At 41.9% G+C, this 26,401-nt stretch overlaps 1 protein-coding gene across 3 annotated transcripts in view; it reads left to right on the forward strand.

Moving 5' to 3' along the window:
- The window catches only part of LOC139234848 (high mobility group protein 20A-like), a 61,048-nt gene that overhangs the window by 32,014 nt on the left and 2,633 nt on the right, over window positions 1-26,401 (forward strand). The window contains exons 6-13 of one of the 3 annotated variants that reach the window (XM_070865615.1): window positions 844-970; window positions 3,104-3,162; window positions 5,317-5,425; window positions 12,591-12,776; window positions 15,474-15,565; window positions 15,811-15,940; window positions 20,119-20,173; window positions 24,891-24,951. In XM_070865615.1, coding sequence (XP_070721716.1) covers window positions 844-970; window positions 3,104-3,162; window positions 5,317-5,425; window positions 12,591-12,776; window positions 15,474-15,565; window positions 15,811-15,940; window positions 20,119-20,171 — 756 coding nt within the window. In that variant the 3' untranslated portion in view covers window positions 20,172-20,173; window positions 24,891-24,951. Of the gene's footprint in view, window positions 1-843; window positions 971-3,103; window positions 3,163-5,316; window positions 5,426-12,590; window positions 12,777-15,473; window positions 15,566-15,810; window positions 15,941-20,118; window positions 20,174-24,890; window positions 24,952-26,401 lie in introns of those variants that run through there. The other 2 variants (XM_070865605.1, XM_070865625.1) reach the window with 2 other exon arrangements.

Genomic DNA, 26,401 nt, shown 5'->3' on the forward strand with positions numbered 1-26,401 from the left:
TGACAAAGATCTATTACTAACTAACTTATAGAGAAAGAAACATCATCCACTGGCTAAAATCCTAGGCTACAGTTCTCACTTCACTGTAAAAGCCATCATAATCTGGGCCACTAATTTGTGGTTTCCATTGTAAACTTGATGGAATTGCAGAATGCAATCCCAAAATATCTGTTTTAAAAAAAAACCTTGGAATCCAAAGCAATAAAAACTGGATTTGACTTTTCAGTTATTGTAAACTAGTGGCTTTGATTATAAAGAAGTAAAAGCTTGTTGTTTTTTTTTGCACAGCATTTCAAAGTTTAACTGGTTGTGGTTTTCTTGCATCTGGATCAACACATACCAGGGATTACTGTTTGGGGTTGTATGGGCTACTACTTGATTGAAGTAAAAATGGGATATTGGATGAACTAAGTTTGCAATGGTATCAAGGTGCCAATTTGCCTGGGTAATCTTAACTCTTGAAGTACTGACATTGAAGAAGTACTATAGTTCTGTTGTGTTGCATACAGATAGTCCGGTTCCTGGAGTGAATTTTCTGATAAGAGGCTTGCCATCACTATAACAAGAGTTTATTGAAAGAATCAATCGCATGACTGATCCAAAGCAGAAATGTTCATAGCGTACTGATACTGACAAATACAGGTCTCACAGATATACTTGTAATACTATTTACTTGCCACTTTACAAAACTTACTTAATCTTTCCTAGTCCAAATCCTCTTGCTTCCAGTTATGATTGTAACAGATTTTTTTACTTCCCCACCCCCACCGCATTGATGTTTGTAAACTTACTTGCAATAATAGATGTGGCTTCCACCAAGGATTCTTTCCTTTATTTGGGCAGAATTATATTGATGAAGCAGAAAAAGACAAGCGCCGATATATTGAAGAGCTGAAAGCATATCAAAATTCAGAGGCTTATCAAGCTTTCCTGAAAAGAAGAGCAATGAACAAAATAAAAAATCTGTGTGGTAAGGGTCAAAAGCATTTGCCTTTTATTATTTTAATCATGATGAATTTTTTTTTAAGTGCTGTAACTAGAACCCACTTAAAGGGGAAAATCAGCCCTGTTACTAGGGAGGGAAAGAGAAAAACAATCAATTGTTCTGCTCACAAACAAAATCCTCTCCCAATTGTTTGGAACCATAGTGGAGATTAAAAGCAAAATTCAAATGTCAAATATGTACTTGAAATAGGAAATGTTTCTGGATGTAGTGTCAGATATATTCATATCTGAAAAGAAAAAAGGTTAAAGTTTTGGGTGGAGACCTTGCCACAGAACTGAAGAAGGATTTCTGCTATTTTCAGCATTGTTTTTGTTCTGCTCTGGTGAAATCCAGTGTAATACTGTGCGCGATTAACTGGTGAGGATTGCACTACTGCAGCAACTTCATCCAGTGTGCCCCAGGTAACCCCTCTCGGTGTTGACATTACTATGCATCGTCTAGTAGTGCTGGACAACCTTTCACAAATCCATGCAAAGAAAAGTAGATTTAAGACACTCTGATGGGTCAGTTCTCTAGTGTTCTTGTATTTGCTGCTAAATTGGCTCAGGTGTTAGCATTCTTGGCTCTTGAGTCAGAAGGTTGTGGGTTCCACCTCCAGTGCAGTATTGAGGGTTTGCTGCATTGTCAGTGATGTTAAACTGAGGTCCTGTACCCTATTCCAATGGTTCAGTTGTCCGTTAAAGAGAAGGTGCAGGGAGTTCTGAGTGTCCTGTCACTAACTCTCACCACAACCAACGTCGCTTAAAATGGATTAAACAGTCAATTCATCTCATCACTGTTGGTGGGATCTTGCTGTTATCCCACACTTTCCAACATCGTAACATGCACTGCATGTCAAAGTAATTCATTCTATGTGAAGCACTTTGTTTCCCTTGCTAGGGTATAGTTACAACCTCCAGTACCTTGGTGTTGTAAAATTGTTCACTGGAAAATTGCATTTGTGATCTTGGACAGTGAGAGATAGCCAAGTTATTTGGCTGTGGAGGTTGCAACCAAGCACAACTTTTCGCACACATGCAATGCATATATCAGAAACCATACAGTACCTGATACAGGTACAACTTTCCGCATCCGGAACTCCAAAAATCGGAATTGTCCGAAAACCGGACATTTTGCGCATAGCTGATGGAGTTGTCCGGAATTATTGTCTGGAAACCGGATATTTTTGAGGCAAAACACAAAATCTGGCATGGATTCAGTCGAGGATTCCAGATTTCAGAGAAGAAAATCAAGTCTGAAATCCGGAATCCTCGATTAATCCGTGCCGGATTTTGGGTTTTGCTGGATTTCAGACCTCACCGCTCAAAACCCGGCACGGATTCAGTTGAGGATTCCAGATTTAAGACTATTAATTTTCTTGTCTGAAATCCAGAAAAACCCAAAAACCAGAACGGATTCAGGCCCGAGGATAACGGATTTCGGACGTTGTACCTGTATAATACTATGCCATCAGTCCCATGGCATTGCTCATGGTAAGTTGATAGATGTCATGTTTTACAATGATGGGAATATTCTAGCATGTAATGTAGAATGTATTATTCAGCTGGTAAGATGCAGCTATGTTTTGTTAAGGTTACAGAATACAATTGTTCAGTAAACAAAGCCTCAGGCCATTCAGAGATTAATCGATGTTTGTTCAGGGAAATTTGGAAATTGGAATGCGCTTGTCAGCTTCAGTTCAGAAACACATCAGATTGTTTCACATTTGTACAATTTATGATTCATGCGCAAGCAGACATACAGTTATTAATACATTAAAATTATCTAAGTTTATCACTTTAGATTTCTACCCCATCTATTGATATGTAGAACCTATTAAAATTTCTTCAGATTTTTTGGTATTGTTACATTTGTGGTTATGGGGGAAATTTCAGTTTGAAGATATCTCAACAGACTGGCAGGGAGTAACTATTTCACTGCTAGCAAAGCATATGAAGTCAAAAATAATGCTGAGCTAATATAGGATTTATCAACATCGGAGATTGTAGTGTTTAATTGCCAGGGAGAAATGTGTCCCTTGACATCCTGCTGCTGTGGTGAGGCATCCACTTGTTCAGAATTCAAGTTGCAGTTAATGTAACATTTTGTTTCAATCAGGTGTGGAGTCTCTGGATACTGAATTTGAAGGTGAAGCAGTTGCACTATCAGAAATTGGCGTAAGTAGAGTTTTTATTTCATTAAACTTAATACATAACAATCGTTAAATAGATTTTTTTTTACAAAAATCAGTGGAAATATATTTGTCAATTTGTTCATTTGGTAAAAGAAAGAACAAACTTGCATTTATGTAATACTTTTCATAACCCCAGGATGTCCTGACAATTGAGTACTTTTGAAGTGTAGTCACTGTTGTAATGTGGCAGTCAGTTTGTGCACAGTGAGGTCACACAAACAGCAATTAAATAAATGACCACATGATCTATTTTTGGTAATGTTAGTTAAGCGATCAATGTCAGCCAGGACACCAGTGAACTCCACTGCTCTTCTTCAAATAGTGCCATGGAATCTTTTATGTCCACCTGGGAGGGCATGTAGGGCCTTGGATTAACATCTCATCTGAAAGACAGCATCTCAAATAGGACAGTGCTTCCTCAATACTGCACTGAAATGTAAAGTGAAGCTCTACGCATCCCTCTTCCACATCTCTTTTTCATCTTGTACAAATCTGAACTGGTCCTGTACCTCATGTAGCCAAGAAGGGAAGGTGGTTGATCTGCTTCCTGGCCTTTATAAATCATCATCATCATCATCATCATAGGCAGTCCCTCGGAATCGAGGAATTCTTGCTTTCACTCCCAAAGTGAGTTCTTTGGTGGCTGAACAATCCAATACAAGAGCCACAGATCCTGTTACAGGTGGGACAGATATTCGTCGAGGGAAGAGGTGGGTGGGGCTGGTTTGCCGCACGCTCCTTCCGCTGTCTGCCTCTTCATGCCCTTTGTGTTGAGACTCGAAGAGCTCAACATCCTCCCACATGCACTTTCTCCACCTCGGGCGGTCTTCCATGTGTCAGTGGTAATGTCGCACTTTACCAGGGAGGCTTTGAGGGTGTCCTTGTAAAGCTTCCGCTGCCCACCTTTGGCTCGTTTACCATGAAGGAGCTCCACATATAGCATTTGCTTAGGGAGTCTCGTATCTGGCATGCGAACTATGTGGCCTGCCCAACGAAAATGATTGAGTGTGGTCAATGCTTCAATACTGGGGATGTTAGCCTGGACGAGAACACTGATGTTGGTGCGCCTGTTCTCCCAGGGGATTTGCAGGATCTTGCGGCGACATCGTTGGTGATATATCTCCAGCGACTTGAGGTGCCTTCTATACATCACCTATGTCTCAGATCCATACAGGAGGGCGGGTATTACTACAGCCCTGCAAACCATGAGCTTGTTGGTAGATTTGAGGGCCTGGTCTTCAAACACTCTTCTTCTGACGGCCGAAGGCTGCACTGGAAGCGATGTTGAATCTCCGCATCAATGTCTGCCTTTGTTGCTAAGAGGCTCCCAAGATACGGGAAATGAGAGCCGCGCCATGAATCTTGATGATTGGAGGGCAGTGCTGTGCGGTGGGGACAGGCTGTTGGAGGACCTTTTGTCTTATGGATGTTCAGCGTAAAGCCCATGCTTTCATATACCTCAGTGACTATATCCTGGACTTCAGTCTTTGGCTGTCCACTCGGGACACACAAAAGTGCCACAGCAACTCCTCTACTTGGCCACACCTCCAGAAACCTGGCTGAGATGAAGAACTTTAGGGATGGAGGGATTGTACATTTGTTGCTGTACTCTGTCTCCACACATTAGGAGCTCCAGAATGCTTATTTTCACACATTTAATTTTGACCTTGTAAACATTGAAACAATTAGTTTGACTCAAACAAACCAAATTATGACAAAAGCTGATGTTGTAGTTGTGCACAAACCAGATGTTGGTAGGAAACAGTAACTGTTGATTACATTTTCAATGAACTAACTTACGCATTTAGCTTTCTAACATAGTGTACAAGCAATGTCAAGATAATATTTTAGCCACCGACAAATTAGCTCAAAATTGAGCGCATAAATCACATCAGAATGAATGTTTTACATTCGCCAGGTGTAGGACAGCCATTTGTACCTAGTGTGACTTTGTTATTTTAAATGCTGATGATATCTATAAAAATGAGTCAGCAATTTATACATTGGTTCAATTTGTATTCTGGATTTAAAATTCTGCTTTTGTTTTGTAAATAACTCAAGTCGTCAAAAGATGATGTCCACCAACCTTGTATGTTGTTGATTGAGGAGTAAATAATTGGGTGTTTTTGTTAAGCAGGATGAGGACAACAATGACCTGTACTGTAAAACATGTCATCAGTATTTTAGTTCATTACATAACAAGAGGGAACATCTTTTTGGAAGACAGCATTTGCAGAATTTGACAGGTAAAAGATTTTCAAATGTTTTCTGATTTATACAACCAGAAAATATTTAAATAAAATCTAAATAAAACATTAGCATCAGAAAGGTTATAGGTAAATTCAACACAGCAATTAGAAGATTTTATATGAAATATATATATAGCTGCGACTTTTCGATTAGTGTGATAACTCGTGCGAGAGATTTTTTTGAATAATTATTTAATAATTATTCAAGCTATGCCATGTGCCCAGATTCCTATTGATGCTACTTAGTCAAATATCACTTATACAAGTATTAATTGACACCAAACCACAATCACGGCAACCTAGAAACATTCAAATAAAGTTACATTTTTCGACGTGTTATATAAAAGTACCTCAGAAATAATAAAAACTCCATCCTCTTAAAATGTCCATGTATAATGAATACCTGACTTGATCAATTAATCGACTGAATCACTGCATAGCTACAGTATTCTAATGTGCGCTATGCATAAATATACAGCAGGTAATTCACTTGCATTATTTTGTCACTAACAAAGTATTTCAAATTTTGAAGATTAACATCATTTAACCAAATGGAATTCTACATCAGTTTTTGTTGATGCAACATTTAAAAAACTTGTATCTGATGAGATGTAATACACTCAAAAGTTTGACTAATGTATCATGAGATCAGGTCCAGTGATGTGCGTGCTTCACACTGCAAAACGACTGTGAGCCATTTTAAGTCCTTTCAACCTGGAAATGTGCTGTGCTCTTTATAGTGTGTGCATTTGGAATTCGTAGGGTCAGTTTTATTCAATTTTTTGTTGAGATTACTATTTATTGGTAGTGGATGTCATGGTGGATAACTGACTTTCGTGATCATATCACTTGATAGACACAAAGTGTTTTATCATCTGATTTTACCTGCATCAACATTAGGTTTTAATTGGCTGCATATTAAAAGGAGAATGCATATCTACAAAATCCATCTGAATTGATTGCAAAACTAATGGTCCGGATTTTCCTATGTCAATATCGGTGAGGCTATCGGCACTCACTGTTATTAAAGGGTAAATCTGACAGCAACTTCTGTTGCAGTTTCTGGTAATATCCTTGTAATCTTTTCTGCACTTTCTCCAGTTCTTCAATTTCCTTTTTGCAGTATGCAGATCAGAACTGTACACAATACTCCAAATGTGGTCTAACCAAGCTTCTATATAAATTCAGCATTTTCGCCCTGTTTTAGTATTCTATTCCTCTATAAATGAACCTCTGTACTTTTTTAATGCTCTTTATGATCTTATCAATTTGCGTTGCTACTTTTCGCAATTTATGTGTCTGAATTCATAGATTTTTTTTTTATATTCGTGTCCAATCGTTCCAATCGTTACAATTCTTTGTCAAACGCCAGAGGTCACCCTGCACCAGTCAAGGATCACTCTGCGCCAATGCTCTTAGCCAAAAGGCCTAGAGCCACTGCACCGTTCCTGGAAGTACTGCAATACCAGGTTCGTGCCATGGAGGTGGATGGGTCAGGTCCCCCACACACCTCCGTGGAGGTGGATGGGTCAAGCCATCCCACCCACCTCCTGTTTACAAAAATGTAAGCATATACCTTCCTGACCAGGGAGAAACCACCCGGAGGTCATGGTGGCTGGTCAGGTTAGTTATGCAGATCTTAGCCAAATTCATAGATCTCTATGCTCCTCTACCCATTTAGTTTCGTGTCTTCCAAGAAATCAGTTGTCGCTTTATTCCTTCTTCCAAAATGAACCACCTCACACTTCACAAGATTGAATTTCATTTGCCTTTTATCTGCCCACTCTACAAGCTTGTTTATGTCTTCCTGTATTTTGTTGCAGTCTTCCAAATGATTAGTTAATACGCCAATTTGGTACCATTTCTAAATTTCAACACCGTACCTCCAATTCCTGAATCCAAATCATTTTTCAGTCCCTTCAGTGAGTTTATCTTGCTTATCCCATAGTGGCCCTATCCCTATCTTAATTCTCCTCCTGTTACTTTGTGCAAATAGTATACATCACTATTACTTTTTACATTCTTTGATATTTTCATGTCATATTTACTCTGCCTTCCTAATTGTCTTTTTAATCTCTTTCTTAAGCTCATCGTATTCTTGTTTAACATCGTCTCCTTTATTGTTTATGTACTTTGAATATTCCTTTTTCTTCAGATTCAGTTTTATCCTTGCCTCTTTATTCATGTGATTTATTTTTAGCTAGTTCTTGTATTTTAATGGAATATATTTCACCTGAATTGTATCTATCTCTCCTTTAAATATTTGCCCACTGTTTTTCTATCTCTTTATCTAATATTTTTCTGCAGTTTATGTCCCTTAACATTATCCTCATTCCCTCATAGTTGGCTGTTTTCCATTCTGTTACTTTGACCGTTATACTATCTATATCTCGGATGCATTTATTTGTACTGCCAAAATGGCTGCCTTGTCTCTGATTGGCTGTTCATTATCACCTGACCTATTGTTGATTGGACCCCTTGGTGGATAAGCTACACCCTGAAGTTTCTCAGGAATGTGTAACTGGAACCGCCCAGCCCAAGTTCTGACTGACTTTGCAATTTGTAATTCGATCCATTTTGACTTCAGAAGTCAGAGAGGATCCTTATTCCAGTGCAAGTGCATCCCTCCCCAGCCGAAGTCCCTTACACCAGCACAAGTACATCCCTCCTCCAGCCGAAGTCCTTTACCCCAGTGCAAGTGTTGCCTTGCCCAGCCGAAGTCCCTTACACCAGTGCAAGTGGTGTACCTTATCCCATGACTTCTGGATATCATCCACTCCAACAATGTCCCTTGTAACACATGCACGGAGCACTCCGAGAAATTGGGTGTAAAGGGGGTTGGAAGAACGTGATCCATTTTCCCTGAGTTTTCTCTCGCACGTGTCTTCCCCCCTCCCCGGTCTCTCCCTCTCTCTCGCCCCTTTCCTGTGTGTCTCTTCTCTCTTTCCCCCCGCCCCCCCCAATGTCCCTCTTCCCTCCCCAGCCCCCCGGCCCCTCTCTCTCCCCTCCCCCATGTCTTCCTTTACGTCCCCCCGTGTCTGTGTCTCTCCTTAACTCTTCCCCCCCCACCCCTGTGTGTGTCTCTCTCTTTCTCACCCCCCACCCATGTCACTTTCTCAAACCCCCCTGTGTCTCTCTCTCTCTCTCTCTCTCTCTCTCCTTAACCAACCACCCCCCCCTCCCCCCGTGTCTGTCTGTGTCTCTCTCTCCTACTGACATTATTTTTTGATGAACACAGTTACCCCATCACCTTTCGTCCTTCTCTTTTATTTTATTTAGCCCGCAATATTTAACAGCTTTCCTGTCCTGTCTGCAGCCATATTTCCATTAACCCTATTAAATCTGTTTTCCCACTTGTAATTACTGCCTCCAGTTCCCTCATTTTGTTGCTGGTGCTCTGTATGTTGCTATACTAGCAATTTAATAGGCTGTTATTTTTCATTACTCCTGCTTTATTTTTTAACAGGTATACTATTTTAACAGATATACTATTATTACTTATTTGTAATCTTTATCTCTTTATATTCTGATCGTTGCTCATTCCTTACCTTTAGGTTACTATTATCTCTGCTCAAATGCTTTCCCCCTTCCCCTTTACTAGTTTCAAGTCCTTTCTACTGTTTTATTTATGCTTTCCATTAGGACCTTGGTTCAGGTGCAGCCCATCCCAGCGATACAGCTCCTGTCCCAGTGTCCCATGAATTGAAATCAGTCCTTCCCACACCACATTTTCAGCTATGCATTTCCTTTCCTGGTCTGTTTATGTCTGTGCTAATTAACACACAGCTCGGTAGATTACTGCCCTTGAGGTTCTGCTTTTTAATTTAGCCCCTGGCTTCTGATGCTCCCATAGCAGGGCCACCTCCCTGTACTTTCTTATGTCATTGGATCAAACATGGACCATGACAACTGGTTCTCCTCCCTTAACTTCTAAGTTCCATTCCAGCTGCCTGTACTTTGAAATATCCCTTACCCTGGCAACACCCCCTACCCCTTTTGCACTCTTAATCGTGACTGCGGAGGATATCCGCAATGCCACCATTTATCGAAGCCTCTATGACTACAACCTTTCTACCCTTATTCCCATTTAAATTGCTCCTACAAAGAATTGCATTTTTATTTTTCCCCTGTTGTGCTTATTAGGTTTGTGTCGGCAATATTTGCAGTAGGAAGAAACAGTTGCAAAAAAAAAAAAATGGAGTACATTATGGATGAGCCCATAAAACTGTACCTTCTGTTGAACCTGAATTATTGCTGCATTATTTCCTGGATGAACTTTATAGATGTGTAGTGAAAAATGAATAATGAAACCATTTGCAATCTGAGGTTTTTTATGTTTTCTCCAGTGGGACAATAGTTAAATTGTTTTGTGGCAATCATATGAAGAACATAAAATTGTGGTATGACAAAAGCGGTTGCTTGTAAATTGCGATGTAATTACATCTTGAGAAATGCAGCACGTCTTCCTTCAGTAAGTGCTGTAAAGTCAAGTCATAGGAAGCACGCAGTATGTTGTGTAAGTGTTTGCTTTCCTTCCACCCCTCACTCTATCCAAAAAAGGGCTATCCATGAAGAGACAAGTGGAAGGGAACAGAAACTGCCTATTGCGTTCTTCCTCAAAATGTGCTTAAGCACTGAAAAAAGGTCCTCCCCAGAATAGTTTTCACTTTCGAGACAGCACTAACAAAACTAGTGAAATTTGGCATAAGAACTGCCAATAGTGCTCTCCGGTACTATTCAAATGGTCATTCTTCACATGTGAAACTGCATAGGATATTTACCGTGAGGGGTAAAGTGGATGGCACCATCGCTAAGCATGATCCTGTTATCACCCAATGGCCATGTAGACACTTGAGAGAGTCAGTGGTAATAACGAGTGGGAACCCCGGCTTATTTCCTCCCTCTTTTCAACTTCTCCCAGTTAAGGGTTCTTGAGGTCAATTGTGTGCCCCAACTGTCACCCCAAATAAGATCAGCTAACTGAGTCTAAATAAGGGATCATACCTGGGACCTTCATTATCTATCATGACTGAATAGCACACCATCTCGTACATTTAACCACTGAACCACCGGGGTGCTCAAACCTTCTTTTCTTGGGTGTTTCTATTCTCACGTTATGACACAAGTGAGATCTTGTATCTTGGAAATAAACCAGGCTGTTCTTATAACAAGGCTTCAGTTTTAACATTTTCTGACAGCTCCCTGCAGCAATGCAGAGCGTTTCTGATCATCAGGTGTTTTATTTCAATGGTGTTACTAATTCACACCACTGTGGGATCAATGTACAATGGAAGCCTTCAGGTTTCAAAGGAAAAAGAAGGAACTCAGAGATCATGTTGGGGGTCGGGTCAGGGCGGGGTGGTGGGGGTGGGTGGGGTGCGGCACGGACTGGATATAAGAAAGTGGGAAACATGGAAAGCAACTGGACAGTTTAAGATTTGGAGGGTTTGGGATGCTCAATTGTGGGTCGTGTCACAATGACAGTTTTTTTTTGTTTTAACACAACATTAATAATGTAGCTGTGGTTCAAGAGCATAATTGCATTACTATTGGTGGCATACAAATCTATTTGTGTACAGACGCGACAATATTATTACAAAAGCAAAATACTGCTGATGCTGGAAACCTGAAATAAAAACAAACTTCTGGAAATACTCAGCAGATCAGGCAGCATCTGTGGAGAGAGAGAGAGAGAAAAACCGTTAACGGTTCAGGTCGATGACCTTTCATCAGAACTAGTGCAGTATTATTACTTGTTTGATTGTACATGCATTGTTATCTATGCACAGAAACTTTATCAAGACAAAGTAGTAATAGCTTGTTAATCTAATTCTTCTACCTTCCCCTCCCTTGCCGACCCCTGTTAGAACAAAGTCAAATTTTTAAAAACACTTCAGTTTATGCCTTGCATCATACTCTATTTTCATTGTATTGCTGCATTTCTACTGCATTGACTGGACAGTGGTAGCTGCAGTATTGGTTCGAGCAAGGCAGTACCATATTTATACCACCCGGCTTGAATTGCAGTTCTCCTATCGAGGCGAGAACTCTTCCAATGCATTTAAATTTAAATGTTAGGAGTTTAATGCATTTAAATTTAAATGCATTCAAACTTCCATTAACTCACCATGGCGGTTTTCAGAAGTCCTCGGTCGTACAAGGATCCCCATGGCACTTTTCAAATTCTCTTCAACACCACACTTGATTTGTATACCATACGTGTCAAGCTCAAGCAAGTTGAGACCTCCTCCTCCAGAATGCCTCATACCACATCTCTCTGGACTCTGGTTAGGCTCCAACTCCAGAGTTACACTACAACTTTAGGGCTGGATTTTCGGTTCTGCTCATTTTGGGGCGGTAATGGCGACGGGGCGGTAAAGTTTGTGCCCAGGGTCAGTTTGCGCCTCAGTCAGCAAAATTCTTCAGCTGGGCCCTGAGTGTGGGGTGGAGCGCTAATGGCGACGTTGCACACCTCTTTTAGGACGTTAGGCCGGCTGAGCAAGTGAAAATCCCCAGCTAAACAGCCAGCCTCGGAACGCTCTGAGAGGCCTGGGCTGGGGGAGGGAGGTGGGAGGGGGGGGGGGGAATTACCTGAAAATAACCATTTCCAATAAATAACTCTCACCACCACAACATAAATCGCAAAAAAAACCATCACACTTACCTGAGGTCGACATTATTTACCTCACTGCAGCCGCTACAGCTCGGACCGCCAGCTTTCACAGGTGGTCCCAGCACGGCGCTTTATGGAGCGCTACGGATCGGGCGGCAGCCAAAAATCGAGCTAGTGTTGTAACCAGGGACGTTGAACACCAGCTCGCTTCTTCCGGGTGGTAACGCTCCACGCCCCATCAAAACCAGCACCGAATGTCCCGGCAGGGCGCTGGAAGCTGGCCGCCCACCCCGGAAATGCTGATCGCCGCCATTGCCGTTCCTCCGGGTTGCTAACAGTGGCCACAGAAGACCAAAAATCCAGCCTTTAGTGTAATTGCAAAGTGTTTTGAGACATTAATGCTGCATTAGCAGAATGCTCAGACTTCCAAATCATGTTGCCACCATCTTAATTTGATTAGGCAGCAAATGATATGCAACAATCCCCCACACCCCCGCCCCCCTCCCAAACGTGTACAGATGTAAAAACTATGACTTTGAATTCAAACAGGAGACTTTGAGAAAGAGGCAGCTGAGCTCTCGAAACAGCAGCAAGTGCAGCAGCAGGGTGATGAGGACGCAGTAGATGATGCAGACACGGCAGAGTTGTCCCAATTACGTGGCCTGGCCTCGAAGCATAACTATGCATCACTTAACCTAAGTCTCCTGGAGGAATATATTTTCAAGCAGGTAAAATGTAAGTAAAACTATTTTTATTTTGTGTGTGGAATTTTTTTTCCTCCAAATTTGCAGCTGAGAGAATCTGCTTTTATTCACAACTATTATTTTAAACTCTGTTAAAGCAGGACGGTGCCACCTCATGGATCTTTTATGAATCTAGCTTAGAATAATGGAGTGAATGTCCTCCCGCTGTTTGCTGAAAGGGTCCTAGTTGAAATATATTTGGGCAATCTTGACCGAGGTTCTTGTAGGTGCATCTGCTAAGATAAACTGCCCATAGTTTGGCACAGTTGGCATTAATTTGGCTGGTGTGGTAAAAGTTCACATTGGGTGACAGGAAATGTTCTCTGTTAGGTTTCAAGCACTTGAATTAGGGCAGAGTGGTAAAGACTTTATTCTGTTTTTTATGTGGTGTACATAGTGCTGATACATGGTGCCTGAATTGGAAATGTGTTGCTGTTCCAAGCACTGGCATTCCTCCTTTATCAGCATTATTTAAAAACAAATGTAAAAGCAATTTTTATTGGCTATCACAAATAGAAATAAAAACTGCAAATCTGAAGTTAAACAAAATGTTGGAAATACACAGCACGTTAGCATCTTAAAGAAAGGACGCGATAATATTTAAGTTACAGATTAAAACCGACAAAGGTCTACATCCAAAATGTTAACCAGTCTTCTCTCTCGATTGCATTTTTTGATCATGTTCAACAATGTCAGAAACCGAGCCTCCTTAATGTGGAAACTGGCATGTTTTAAATACTACCAGTGTCAGCTGTGGCTCAGTGTATGTGCCTCTGAGTCACAAGGTTGTGGGTTCAAGTCCTACTCCAGGGACCTGAGCACAAAATGTAAGCTGACACTGCAGTTCAGTATTGAAGGAGTGCTACACTGTCGGAGGTGCCGTTTTTCGGATGAGACGTTAAACCGAGGCCCCGTCTGCCCTTTTGGTTGTAAAAGATCCCATGACACTATGTCAGAAAAGCAGAGGAGTTCTCTCCGGTGTCCTGGCCAATATTTATCCCTCAGCCAACACCTACAGTTGACCATTATCACATTGTTCCTTGTGGCATCTACCTGTGTGCAAATTGGCTGCCATGTTTCCTCCATTACAACAGTGACTCCACTTCAAAAGTACTTCATTGGCTGTAAAGCGCTTTAGGATGACCTGAGGTTGTGAAATGCAAGTCTTTCCTTTTTTCCTTTTTTCTTTTACTAATAGTAAGATCCTTTTATATTAAAGGACCCGTGTGTGTACATTGAATGAACATAAGAACATAAGAATTAGGAGCAGGAGTAGGCCATACACCCCTCGAGCCTGTTCCTCCATCTTCGACCTTAACTCCACTTTCCTGCCCTATCCCCATATCCCTTAATTCCTCGAGTCCAAAAATCAATCTATCTCAGCCTTGAAAATACTCAACAACTGAGCATCCACAGCACTTTGGGGCCGAGAATTCCAAAGATTCACAATGAAGAAATTCCTTCTCATCCCGGTCTTAAAAGGCTGACATCTTATCCTGAGACTATGCCCCCCAGTTCTAGACTCTCCAGCCAGGGCAAACATCTTCGCAGCATCTACCCTGTCAATTCCCCTCAGAATCTTGTATGCTTCAATGAGATTGCTTCTCATTCTTCTAAACTCCAGTGCAATGGATGTGTGTCGTGTCTTAAATAAAGCATCTTGACAGCTATCTCTATTTCACGTATGCAAGTCAGTTTGTGACCTGAAAACATCTTGATCGCGACCAGTAATTTATTCTGATATGAATCTCTCAATTTATTGATAGGATCTCTTTGCTCACATATGGCAACTGAATTTGTCAAACAGTGAGCAATAGCATATTCTGGAAGAATAATTGGTCTGGTTGCTATGTGTAGTCATATATAAAGTCATAAATACCTCTAAAAGTAACAGGTTTGTGATGAAGTTACATATATCAACCAGAACACCTCTTTCCCTGTTATGAGTTGAGAAAGCAGCGTGTATTAAGGCCTTTTTATTCAATGGTGCATTGCTGAAGCTAGTGCTCCTAAATAAACTTCATGGGGTAATTGTTTTACTTTGCGTTGCCAGCGGACAGCAGTGCCCACCAAGAATACACGGCAGAAATCGGGGGGTGTGCTGCAACTGATTTTCAGACCATTTAAATTAATGGGCAGCAATATCATTCACAGACCATGAATTTCTTCAAAACTCAGCTTTCTGTCTCTTAGCCAATTCTGTATCCATGCTGCCATTGTTCCTTTAATCGCATGGGTTTCAATTTTGCTAACAAGTCTATTATGTGACACTTATTCAAATTTTATTTTTGAAGTCTACAACATCAGCTGCACTAACTTCATCTGCACTAACTTCATCAAAATTTGCCAGGTTATTGGGGAAGAGCAGGGAGACTAATTAGATAGCTCTATCGAAGAGCCACATAGGCATGATGGGCCGAATGGCCTCCTTCTGTGCTCGTAAGATTCAATGAACCCTCTCCGTTATTCCATCGAAGGACTTAATTAAGTTTGTGGGACACGACTTGCCTTTAACAAATCCGTGGTTATCATTCATTAATCTGTTTTTTTTCCCCCCATGGTCTTTGGAAAAGTATTTGCAATCATTCCAGGAGTCCGAATCGGCAGCAGAGTTGCGAGTGCAGGCATGAGTAAGACATGGGAATATAATACAAAAAGACAATCACAGTCAGTTTTGTTTGATTCCTAGTGAGAGAGTTTGAACTTGGTGAACTTGCAAAATCTTTGGAGCATGCACAAGATGAGCATGAAAATTTAAACAAACAGTTGGAAGGTTTGAAGGTAATTTATATTCTTTCAATGTTCAATTTGTGCTTCATTTACATTCTTGAATGATGCATTCTTTGCTCATGTATTCTTCAAAAATGCATAAATGCATTGGCTGTGCACTGTATGCTGGATGTTTAATATTTGATGTAAAATTCATGATGCTGTCTTTGAGAAGGTGCTAGTAGGTCAAATCTCGGGGCTGTTCCATGATTTATCAGAAACATCAATTTAAAAATTGCAAATGTTTTCTTTCTCAGAATCGGAAGATAAAGTTGGAAACTGACCTTGCAAACTTGAAAGCCTATGGTGCATCATTGGATGCACAACTGGAAAGTTTAAAAATGGTTCCAATGCTCTTTCAGTTCCACATTCAAATAATGGATAATGGTAAGTTAGAAATTACATTGATGAACAGTTCTCTTAGTATTCATTTTCAGGCTGTGGGTGTTTCGGGCAAAGCTGTCACATGTAGGCCAGACCAGGTTAGGAGGGCAGGTTTTCTTCCCGAAAGGACATTATTACACCAGTTGGGTTTTTACATCAATCAACAACAACTTTTATTTATATAGCACCTTTAACGTAGTAAAACATCCCAAGGTGCTTCACAGGAGTGTATAAGACAAAAAAAAACACCTTCATGTTCACTTTTAATGATACCAGCTTTAAAACATTTTTTTAACCTGAATTCCAATTCTCAAACTCCCATGGTATGATTTGAACTCATTAGTCCAAACCTCTGAATTATTGGTCCAATAATATAACCACAACACTACCATACCCCATTAGAACATGAACCAAATTTTGAAATTCCTGCATTAAAGCAGTTTATGTTCAGTGAAAATAATTTTTTTTTTTACTGCCACATATGTAAAAGTGGACAGTTTGACTGTAAATCATAGGGTTACCTTTCAACCACTAAATGACCTTCCATTCCTTTGTTCCATATGAACACCCCCTGAAGGTATTGTTAGGATAGCCAAAGCCTGTAGCCTGTGCCTTTATGTACCAAGAATGAAAGTCCAACACACCAGTGCCAAGGGGCCCGAACTTGGTGAAAGCCAAGGACCGCCGAGAGACCGAGCGGTACTTTGCCAGGGAGATTCCTCTAAAAGATATGGCAGTACCGCCTGGTGGCAAAATAACGACTTACGCCGTCAATCTAGGCAGCAGAGAGCAGGAGCTCCCAATCTCGGTGGCAAATGCAATCCTCGCCAAATTGCCGCCGAGGATTGAGGGGGAACATTAAAAATTTTCACAAAAAAACCACTGGAACACCTTCAGGGGACTCCATACTAACAAATCGCTGAAAAAAAAAAATTAAAAGAAGTTTACTAACCTTTTATTGCAGGTCTTCACACTTACCGTTAGGGTGAGACCTGTCTCCATACAGCGGTCCTTCCCACTGCTACCGCCGACTCCCGCCCGCACCAATCTGGCAGCTTGGCGGGCGAGAGGACACTTGCGTGACTTGCTCGCCAGCGGCCGTCAGCGGGCGGTTCCCAGCGATCCTCCTCTCCCGTAGGTGGGAGGCCTCCACGAAAATGGCAGCGAGGGGAGACCGCTGAAAAAAACTCGACAGCAGTGGGCAGTAAGGCCACCAATTTTGGGCCCAAGGTTTTCAAGTTTATTGAAGGGAATGACACTTGCGATAATATGATAGTTGTGGAAGATCTCGCGTTACAATCACAATAGTGATCCGCCCTTGAATTCCTGACATCGCATTACACTGTCTCGCCTTATATTCCCTAGCTGTGGACTTATTAACTCATGTTTTGCATCCTCTGACCTTTACCCTCAGTTTGTATTAGCTCGGCATTCGAGCGAATAGTCATCTCTGTTGGTTCCAATTAGTACCAGTTAGATGAGGTGCCAATGGCCTTCAGCTCGCTTATTGCTGATGGTCCCACTGATAGAGCACGGGCTTCGTGCGTGACTAAATATGAGAGCTTTAGACAACTCCCCTGCATGATCAGGTTCGGAGAAAGGTAAAAACAGCTGTGTTACCAAAACTTCACCAAGAACCGACGAATCCAGTTTGTACCAGCTACAGGAAAAAGGAACATCGGGCTGGACTTGTTTAGACATGTTCCAAATTCCTGCTACTGGGCAGATTTCTGGAGAAATTATCTATTACAAAATGGAGCATTTACTATACAATGTATTCTTTAGCACAGCCTTTCTGTACTACTCCTGACAGTATCCATCTTGAGTTTAATTTTCCCCTACTGTCAACATTGTAGCATGATGCTTTGGGCGTTGCTGGATGGATCATACATCTCCATCTCTCGTGGTCCTTGGTTTTCCCCACAGCAGAGAAGATCCCTGTACTCTGGGACCAGAGGTCACCTGTAACGGTTGAGAGCCAGGTGCTTCTAGGCCATCCAAAAGGCTGTCTCCAGGTCTTCGGAGGAAGGGCCCGAGTCTCCTGGATATATCGTGTGATTGGTCAAGGCGGGCCACATGCCCAAACAGTAACAAACTTCTTTTGGCAATGGTGACCGAGGTCAGGCGATCATCTTTGTAACTTGCTTTCGGTTGCATGGTCACACCACCAAATGCGGCGGATGGGGTGAACACACCACTGCTGTTCTGCATCATTGTTTGCCCTGCCTGCTTGCAAGTGCAAGTCTCCAATTCATTCAGGGGAATTGGAGTGATGTAGGTATTATATGGGTGAGATTTTCTTGGGAGCTAGAATATATTCTGAATGTAAGAATTAGGAGCAGGAGTAGGCCATTTGGCCCCTCGAGCCTGCTCTGCCATTCAATAAGATTATGTCTGATCTTCCACCTCAACTCCACTTCCCTGCACTATCCCCATATCCCTTGATTCCCTTAATATCTAAAAATCTATCGATCTCTGTCTTGAATATACTGAACAACTGAGCCTCCACAGCCCTCTAGGATAGAGAATTCCAAAGATCCACCACCCTCTGAGTGAAGAAGTTTCTCCTCATCTCAGTCCTAAATGGCAGACCCCTTATTCTGAGACTGTGAACCCTGGTTCTAGACTCCCCAGCCAGAGGAAACATCCTCCCTGCATTTACCCTCAAGTCCGAAAAGAATATTGTAAGAACATAAGAAATAGGAGCAGGAGTAGGCCGTTTGGCCCCTCGATCCTCCTCCGCTATTTAATAAGATCATGGCCTCAGCTCCACTTCCCTGCCCGCTCCCCATAACCTTTTATTTCCTTATCGCTCAAAAATCTGTCTATCTCCGCCTTAAATATATTCAATGACTCAGCCTCCACAGCTCTCTCGGGCAGAGAATTCCACAGATTCACAGCCCTCAGAGAAGAAATTCCTCCTCATCTCAGTTTTTAAATAGGCGACCCCTTATTCTGAGACAATTGTATGTAGCAATGTTACCTAATTAATTGGTGCATTATTCTGCATCGCCTGTCATGCGATCACCAAAGGGCGTACCTTGGATGCCCTGCTGACCCCAAGTGATAAGTTGACTGCAGCAAGGGGGAAGCATCTTCCAGTACCCTGCTGGTCAGAGGTGTCCAGGTGGCAACAGCAACATCATCTAAAATCATCACCCACAGGATTAGTAGAAAAGGTGTTAAGTGCCTCCAAGTTGGAGATGTCTGTGCACTTTCAATGTGCGCACAATGAATGATCCTGGTGTGTCGTCTTTCCTTTTGAAAGAGCAATCGCAATTTCATATTTTGTTTGTTACATGACATGCTGTTACATGCGAGGCTCTGGAGTTGCAGCTGGGTAATGTGTGTCATACCTGTGGTCTGGCACATAGTACTGGTTACATTGCAGTGTATTAATGCTTCATGAACATTACTCTCTTCCTTGAATATTAGTTGGGAAACCAGGCCGGGTCCTTAAATTATTAGTGCATTGCCAAAAGTCTTATGCAAGTTATCACTTCTTTTTAATATCCCGTTTTCTTCAATCCTTTCTTGAAGGCATTTGTTCCACTCTGGTTCCATGAACGCTGGTAATGGAATGCCCAAAACTTCTACCTGCTGAAAAATATATCTGTAAACGGCATTAATTCTGGGTCTCTAACCACCTCCAGCCCTGCAACCCTCTGAGATATCTGCGTTCCTGCAATTCTAGCCTCTTGCGCATCCCCCCTTTTCATTGCTCCACCTCCATGTATTTAGCTGCCAAGGCCCCAAGCTCTGGAATTCCCTCCCTAAACTTCTCGGCCTCTGTACCTCTCTCTCCTCCTTTAGGGCCCTCCTTAAAACCTACCTCTCATCGGTCCTAATATCTCATGTAGCTCGGTGTCAAATTTTGTTTGCTAACACTCCCATGAAGCACCTTGGGACAGAAGTTGTGCGCTAGTTTAGCAAGTAATAGTGTTCCAACAGTGTAGTCTGCAGCTTTTCCAACTGTGGTTTTGATGTCAATGTTAGCTTATTTTAAATCCATAAATCACAGGCATTTTATTTTAGTTTTCATGAGTCAGGCAGTAAAACCAAGTATCTCTGGTACATGTTTTCACAAATGACCTTTCAGCTTTTTTTTTTGCATAGCTGATAAGAAAAATGTACTGGCAGTCAGGACAAATCTAACATAAAATCTTTGTTTTATGACTTAGGAAATTGCATTCGGCCGAAACAGTGCCTATCTCGGGATACACTCATGAAGTAAAGGTGAATATTTTTCCAAAGCATTTTAATACAATTGATAACTTAGAAATCTACATTGGTTATCATTGATTTATGTTTGCAGGCATACTGCAGCCTGTGAGTAGTCAAAATGAAATGATACTACCTCCTTGTCAAAATTTAGTTTGGGCAACTTTACATTACAATGCTACAGTTTGAATAGATACCAAGCCAAAACCTCTTTCCTCAGTGCAAAATGAGTAGCATAACTAGACAATAAAAGAGACGAGTTTTCACTGGAGAATAGAACCTGATCGTAGTTGCACAGTCACCCTGAGAAATAGTTGGCTTTTACTGTAGTACAATGCCACAAGAGTCATGGTTCACTGTAGTAGATTGTATGCAGAGGAATGCATGGACTGGAGTGCATTACAAGACAATAACAAGCCAATGCCAATGGATTACAATGTTTTATCCATGTTTAATTTTGATGAAGTCTTATTTTGCATCTCTCTGTCTGCCTCACAGTTGAATGGCGTGAAGTTGCCTTATTTGAAACATAGAAATATAGAAAATAGGTGCAGGAATAGGCCCTTCGAGCCTGCACCGCCATTCAATATGATCATGGCTGATCATGCAACTTCAGTATCCCATTTCTGCTTTCTCTCCATATCCTTTGATCCCTTTAGCTGGAAGGGCCACATCTAACTCCTTTTTGAATATATCTAACGAACTGGCCTCAACAACTTTCTGTGGTAGAGAATTCCACACATTCACAATTCTTTGAGTGAAGAAGTTTCTCCTCATCTCGGTCCTAAATGGCTTACCCCTTATCCTTAGACTGTGACCCCTGGTTCTGGACTTCCCCAACAACGGGAACATTTTTCCTGCATCTAACCTGTCCAATCCCGTCAGAATTTTACATGTTTCTATGAGATCCCCTCTCACTCTTCTAAATTCCAGTGGATATAAGCCTAGTCAATCCAATCTTTCTTCATATGTCAGTCCTGCCATCCCTGGAATCGGTCTGGTGAACCTTCGCTGCACTCCCTCTATAGCAAGAATGTCCTTCCTCAGATTAGGGGACCAAAACTGTACACACTATTCAAGGTGTGGCCTCACCAAGGCCCTGTACAACTGTAGTAAGACCTCCCTGCTCCTATACTCAAATCCTCTCGCTATGATGGCCAACATGCCATTTGCCGCCTTTACCGCCTGCTGTACCTGCATGCCATCTTTCAATGACTGATGTATAATGACACTCAGGTCTTGTTGCACCTCCCTTTTTCCTAATCTATCACCATTCAGATAATATTCTGCCTCTCTGTTTTTGCCCCAAAGTGGATAACCTCACATTTATCTACATTATACTGCATCTGCCATGCATTTGCCCACTCACCTAACCTGTCCAAGTCACCCTGCGCAGTAGATACGAACTGAGCTTGCCACAGAAAGTTAAGTCTTGTAATTTCAAATCTAAGAATCTTTTTAACGATGTGGTAAGTGTTAATTACTGCCAATCAACCTCTGGCACTGAAAATTAATTATTACAGGTATTAATTGTTGGAAAATTTTAATTTTTTTTAACTTTTCCATACTGTCTCTTTTCTCTCTCAACCAATCTTTCTTTCCCTTCTCTGTTTCTCTTTCTGTACCTGATTTGATGCCTATTATAATGTATATTTCCTTCTCGGAGCTTGCGCAGTTAATTTCACAATCCTTCTACCTGATTGGCTGGGGAGATGCACACTTGCATGCCCTGTTCACTACAGTCCCAGGTGCCCTATTTCTCTCAACAGCAACAACAGCTTGTATTTATATAGCGCCTATAACGTAGTAAAATACCCCAAGGCACTTCACAGAAGTATTATGAGACAAAATATTTGACACCGAGCCACATCAGGTGAAATTAGGGCAGGTGACCAATGGCTTGGTCAAAGAGGTAGGTTTTAAGGAGTGTCTTAAAGGAGGATATGGAGGTAGAGAGGCGGAGAGCTTTAGGCGGGAATTCCAGAGCTTAGGGCCTAGGCAACAGAAGGCACAGCCACCAATGGTTGAATGATTATAATCAGGAATGCTCAAGAATGCAGAATTAGAACATAAGAATTAGGAGTAGGAATAGGCCATTTGGCCCCTCGAGCCTGCTCCGCCATTCAATAAGATCATGGCTGATCTACTACCTCAACTCCACTTTCCTGCACTATCCCCATATCCCTTGATTCCCTTAATATTCAAAAATCTATCGATCACTGTCTGGAATATACTCAACAACTGAGCATCCACAGCCCTCAATTCCAAAGATTCACCACCCTCTGAGTGAAGAAGTTTCTCCTCAATTCAGTCCTAAATGGCAGACCCCTTATTCTGTGACTGTGACCCCTGGTTCTATACTCCCCATCCAGGGAAAATATCCTCCCTGCAGCTACCCTGTCAAGCCCTTTAAAAATGTTGTATGTTTCAAATGAGATCACCTCTCATTCTTCTAAACTCTAGAGAATATAGGCCTAGTCTACTCAATCTCTCTACATAGGACAATCCCCCCAACCCTGGAATCAGTCTGTTGAACCTTCCTAGCACTCTCTCTTTGGGAAGTATATCCTTCCTTGGGTAAGGAGACCAGAACTACACATAATACTCCAGGTGTGGTCTCACCAGGTCCCTATATAATTGCAGTAAGACATCTTTACTCTTATATTAAAATCCTCTTGTAATAAAGGCCAACATGCCATTTGCTTTCTTAATTGCTTGCTGCACCTGCATGTTAACTTTCAGTGATTCATGTGATTCAGGAGCGCAGATATCTCGGTGGGGAGTGGTCAGATATGACACCAAGGTTGCGAACAGTGTGGTTCAGCCTACACAGATGTTTGGGAGATGGAGGGAGTCAGTGGCTAGGGAACAGAGTTTGTGGCGGGACGGAAAATAATGGCTTTGGTCTTCCCAATATTTAATTGGAGAATATTTCTGCTCATCCAGAACTGGATGTCGGACAAGCAGTCTGACAGTTTAGAAATCGAGGAGGAGTCAAGAGAAGTGGTATTGAGGTAGAGCTGGGTGTCATCAGCGTACATGTGGAAACTGAAGCTGTGTTTTTGGTTGATGTCGAAAAGGGGCAACATGTAGATAGGGGGCCAAGGATAGATCGTTGGGGACCCTAGAGATAACGATACAGGAGCGGGAAGAGACGCCGTTGCAGGTGATTCTTTAGCTACGATTAGATAGATAAGAATGGAACCAGGCAAGTGCAGTCTCACCCAGCTGGATGACGGTGGAAAGACGTTGGAGGAGAATGGAGTGGTCAGCCATGTCAAAGGCTGCAGCCAAGTCAAGAAGGATGAGGAGGAATAGTTTGCCTTTGTCACCGTCACAAAGGATATCATTTGTGACTTTGACGAGAGCTGTTTCGGTACTGTGGCAGAGGCAGAAACCTGAATGGAGGGATTCAAACATGGAGTTGTGGGAAAGACGGGCAAGGAGGCGACAATGCGTTCATGGACTTTGGAGAGGAAAGGGAGGTTGGAGATGGGGTGGTAGTTTGCAAGGATGAGGGGTCAAGGATTGTTTTTTTTAGGAGAGATGTGATGAAGGCAGATTTGAGGGAGAGGGGGACAGTACCTGAGGAGAGAGAACCATTAACAATGCCAGCTAACATACGAGCCAGAAAAGGAAGTTGGGTGGTCAGCAGTTTGATGGTAATAGGGTCGAGCGAGCAGGAAGTGTGTCTCATGGTCAAGATGAGCTCGTAGAGGTCATGAGGGGAGATCGGAGAGAAACTGGAGAAAGATGTGAGGTCAGGAATGGGGCAGCGGGGATCCTCAGAGGAATTTTGGCCTGGTGGGCGAGGGGAAGGAAGGGAAGTGGCAGAGGCAGCTGAACAGATGGTCTCAATCTTGGAGACAAAGAAGTCCATGAGCTCCTCACACTTAGTACTCTCGCTGCGACATTATCAGCTTGCACTTACAACAACTTGCCACGTCAAAAATGTAAAAATCTAAACGTCCAACAACAAGTCTAACTATGGCAGATACTGTAGGATGGCCTACTGCAGCAAAAAAGGAGTTTGCGTGTTTTGCTTGAAAAAATAACTTGCTGGATTAGATTAAGATATCTTGAATTAAAAGGGAATCCTGAAAATAGTAATTGACAAATGCAATATCTTAAATAAAAGCAGAATGCTGGAAATACTCAGCGGGTCAGGCAGCAACTGTGGAGAGAGAAACAGTTAACATTTCCGGTCGATGTCCTTTCATCGGGTTGGGCAATATCTTAGCCCAGTGTGGGCCCCAGTTTCCTATCTGGTGAACTCCTGATCTTGATCCGGGAGGAACCAACAAGCAGAAGCTAAACACTTTCTGCTTGCAGGGAAGGGAGAGTAGAGAGCGAGTAGGTCTGGTCTACTCATGTATGCCTACTGTGGCCTCTTACTATATTGAGTCGGTTTCTGTTTCCCCCCTCTGCCGTGGTTCAGTCAATGTTGTAGTGGAGGGAGAGGAAAAAAATACACGTAGCAAGGCACGACTGACTCTGCAAGTGTGGGAAAAGTCTGCTGGTTCCCCCAGATTAAGTGCCAGGTTTATAGGAGCTGAAACTACCTTGATGCCTGGAGAAGGCAGTTTTTGTTGTCTGTGTGATGTGTACGGAATGGTAAGGATATTTGGCTCCAGATAGCTCCATTTCTGGGTTTCCTTTCAGTCTTTTTGAAGTTTGCTAATCAATTGTATTTATGGTTATTAATCTGTTCCCTTATTCTTGTATATTGCAGATTATTAAGCACCATATCCAGTGTAGATTTGATGCATTGTAATAGCTACCACAAAATTGACCAATGGGAGTGGGGTAGGATAATCTTATTTTTAGCAGCTGCTTTCTCAAATCTTAAATCTTTAAGTCCAATGAAGAAGAGTGTTGATACTGAACACTATTTTAACTACCCAATCATTTTAGATGGCATGGTTTATATATGTTGTTCTGTTACTATGTGTTAGTGATATATTTCAACAAATTCAGAAGAATGCTTACATAAGGGAAGTCAGGCTTGACTGGGCACCTGCCTTTCTAGCAAAAAGGATAATAGCCCTCGAGACATTCAGCTACGTGCAAATCTTAAATCTTTGATTTGTATCAAAGCCTAGACTTGAAGGGCTAAGTGAGGCAGATTACAAATATTTGGCAAACCTACAATGTGGAGATGTCTTAAAATGCTGGTTATATTCTGTAGTGTCACTGTGAGCAAGTGAGACCTGCTACTGACGTGCTAGTGTTGGAATTGTCATTTTTTTAAGTTATAGAATAAATACTAAAAAATGTTAATGATCAAAAAATAATTTTATTTATTTCTGAATCAGTGGTTTCTTAGCCTTTAAACTTGACCTTATCACCTCTCTGTCTTTCGGAAGAGACGTTAAACCTGTCTGCTCTCTTAAGTGGAGGTAAAAGATCCCATGTCACTATTTTGAAGAACAGGGGAGTTATCCTCCGTGTCCTGGCCAATAATTGTCCCTCACTCAACATAACAAAAAATATCGATTATCTGGTCATTATCACATTGCTGTTTGTGGGAGTTTGCTTGTGCGCAAATTGGCTGCCACATTACCAACATTACAGCAGTGACTACACTCAAAGTATTCCATTGCTGTAAAGCACCTTGAGACATCCGGTGGTCATAAAAGGCGCCATATAAATCCAAGTCTTTCTTAATTTCTTTCTTTCTCCTGATGGCTCTACTGGTGAATAACTGATCCACACAGATCATGAAGGTCCCAGATTCAAACCATGGCCTGTGCTGGGTTAGCTGATCTTAATTGTGGTGACAGTAGCACCAACATCATCATCATGGTCAGTCCCTCGGGGTCGAGGAGGACTTGCTTCCACACTAAAAATGAGTACTCGGGTTGTAAAATGTGGATTCTTTTCCCTCAATTGGTTCAGCGAATTCACTGAGTCGAATACCGTTACTGCTTATAACAGAGCAGGCTTTATTGTAAAGATATACCGGCCGGGACTTTATCAGACAGAAGGAATGCTCTCTTGATAGAGCGCACCCACTTCCTATGGACAAAGTGACGTTACATTGTAAAGGCACAACGGTTATACATTTTCGGTATAAGATAACAAGATACAATTAGAGTGACATCCTAGTTCAGCCTATCCCCTTTGATCCCTTCTTCCCTTTGTTCACTCATGAGCCGACTTCAGTATGGTCTGTTTTTACACAAAGAGCCATTATTCTTCTTCTGTTGATGTTTCATGTTAGTGGTATGATCTAATAAGACC

This window comes from Pristiophorus japonicus, chromosome 2, assembly GCF_044704955.1.
Source record: "Pristiophorus japonicus isolate sPriJap1 chromosome 2, sPriJap1.hap1, whole genome shotgun sequence".
Taxonomy (NCBI): domain Eukaryota; kingdom Metazoa; phylum Chordata; class Chondrichthyes; family Pristiophoridae; genus Pristiophorus; species Pristiophorus japonicus.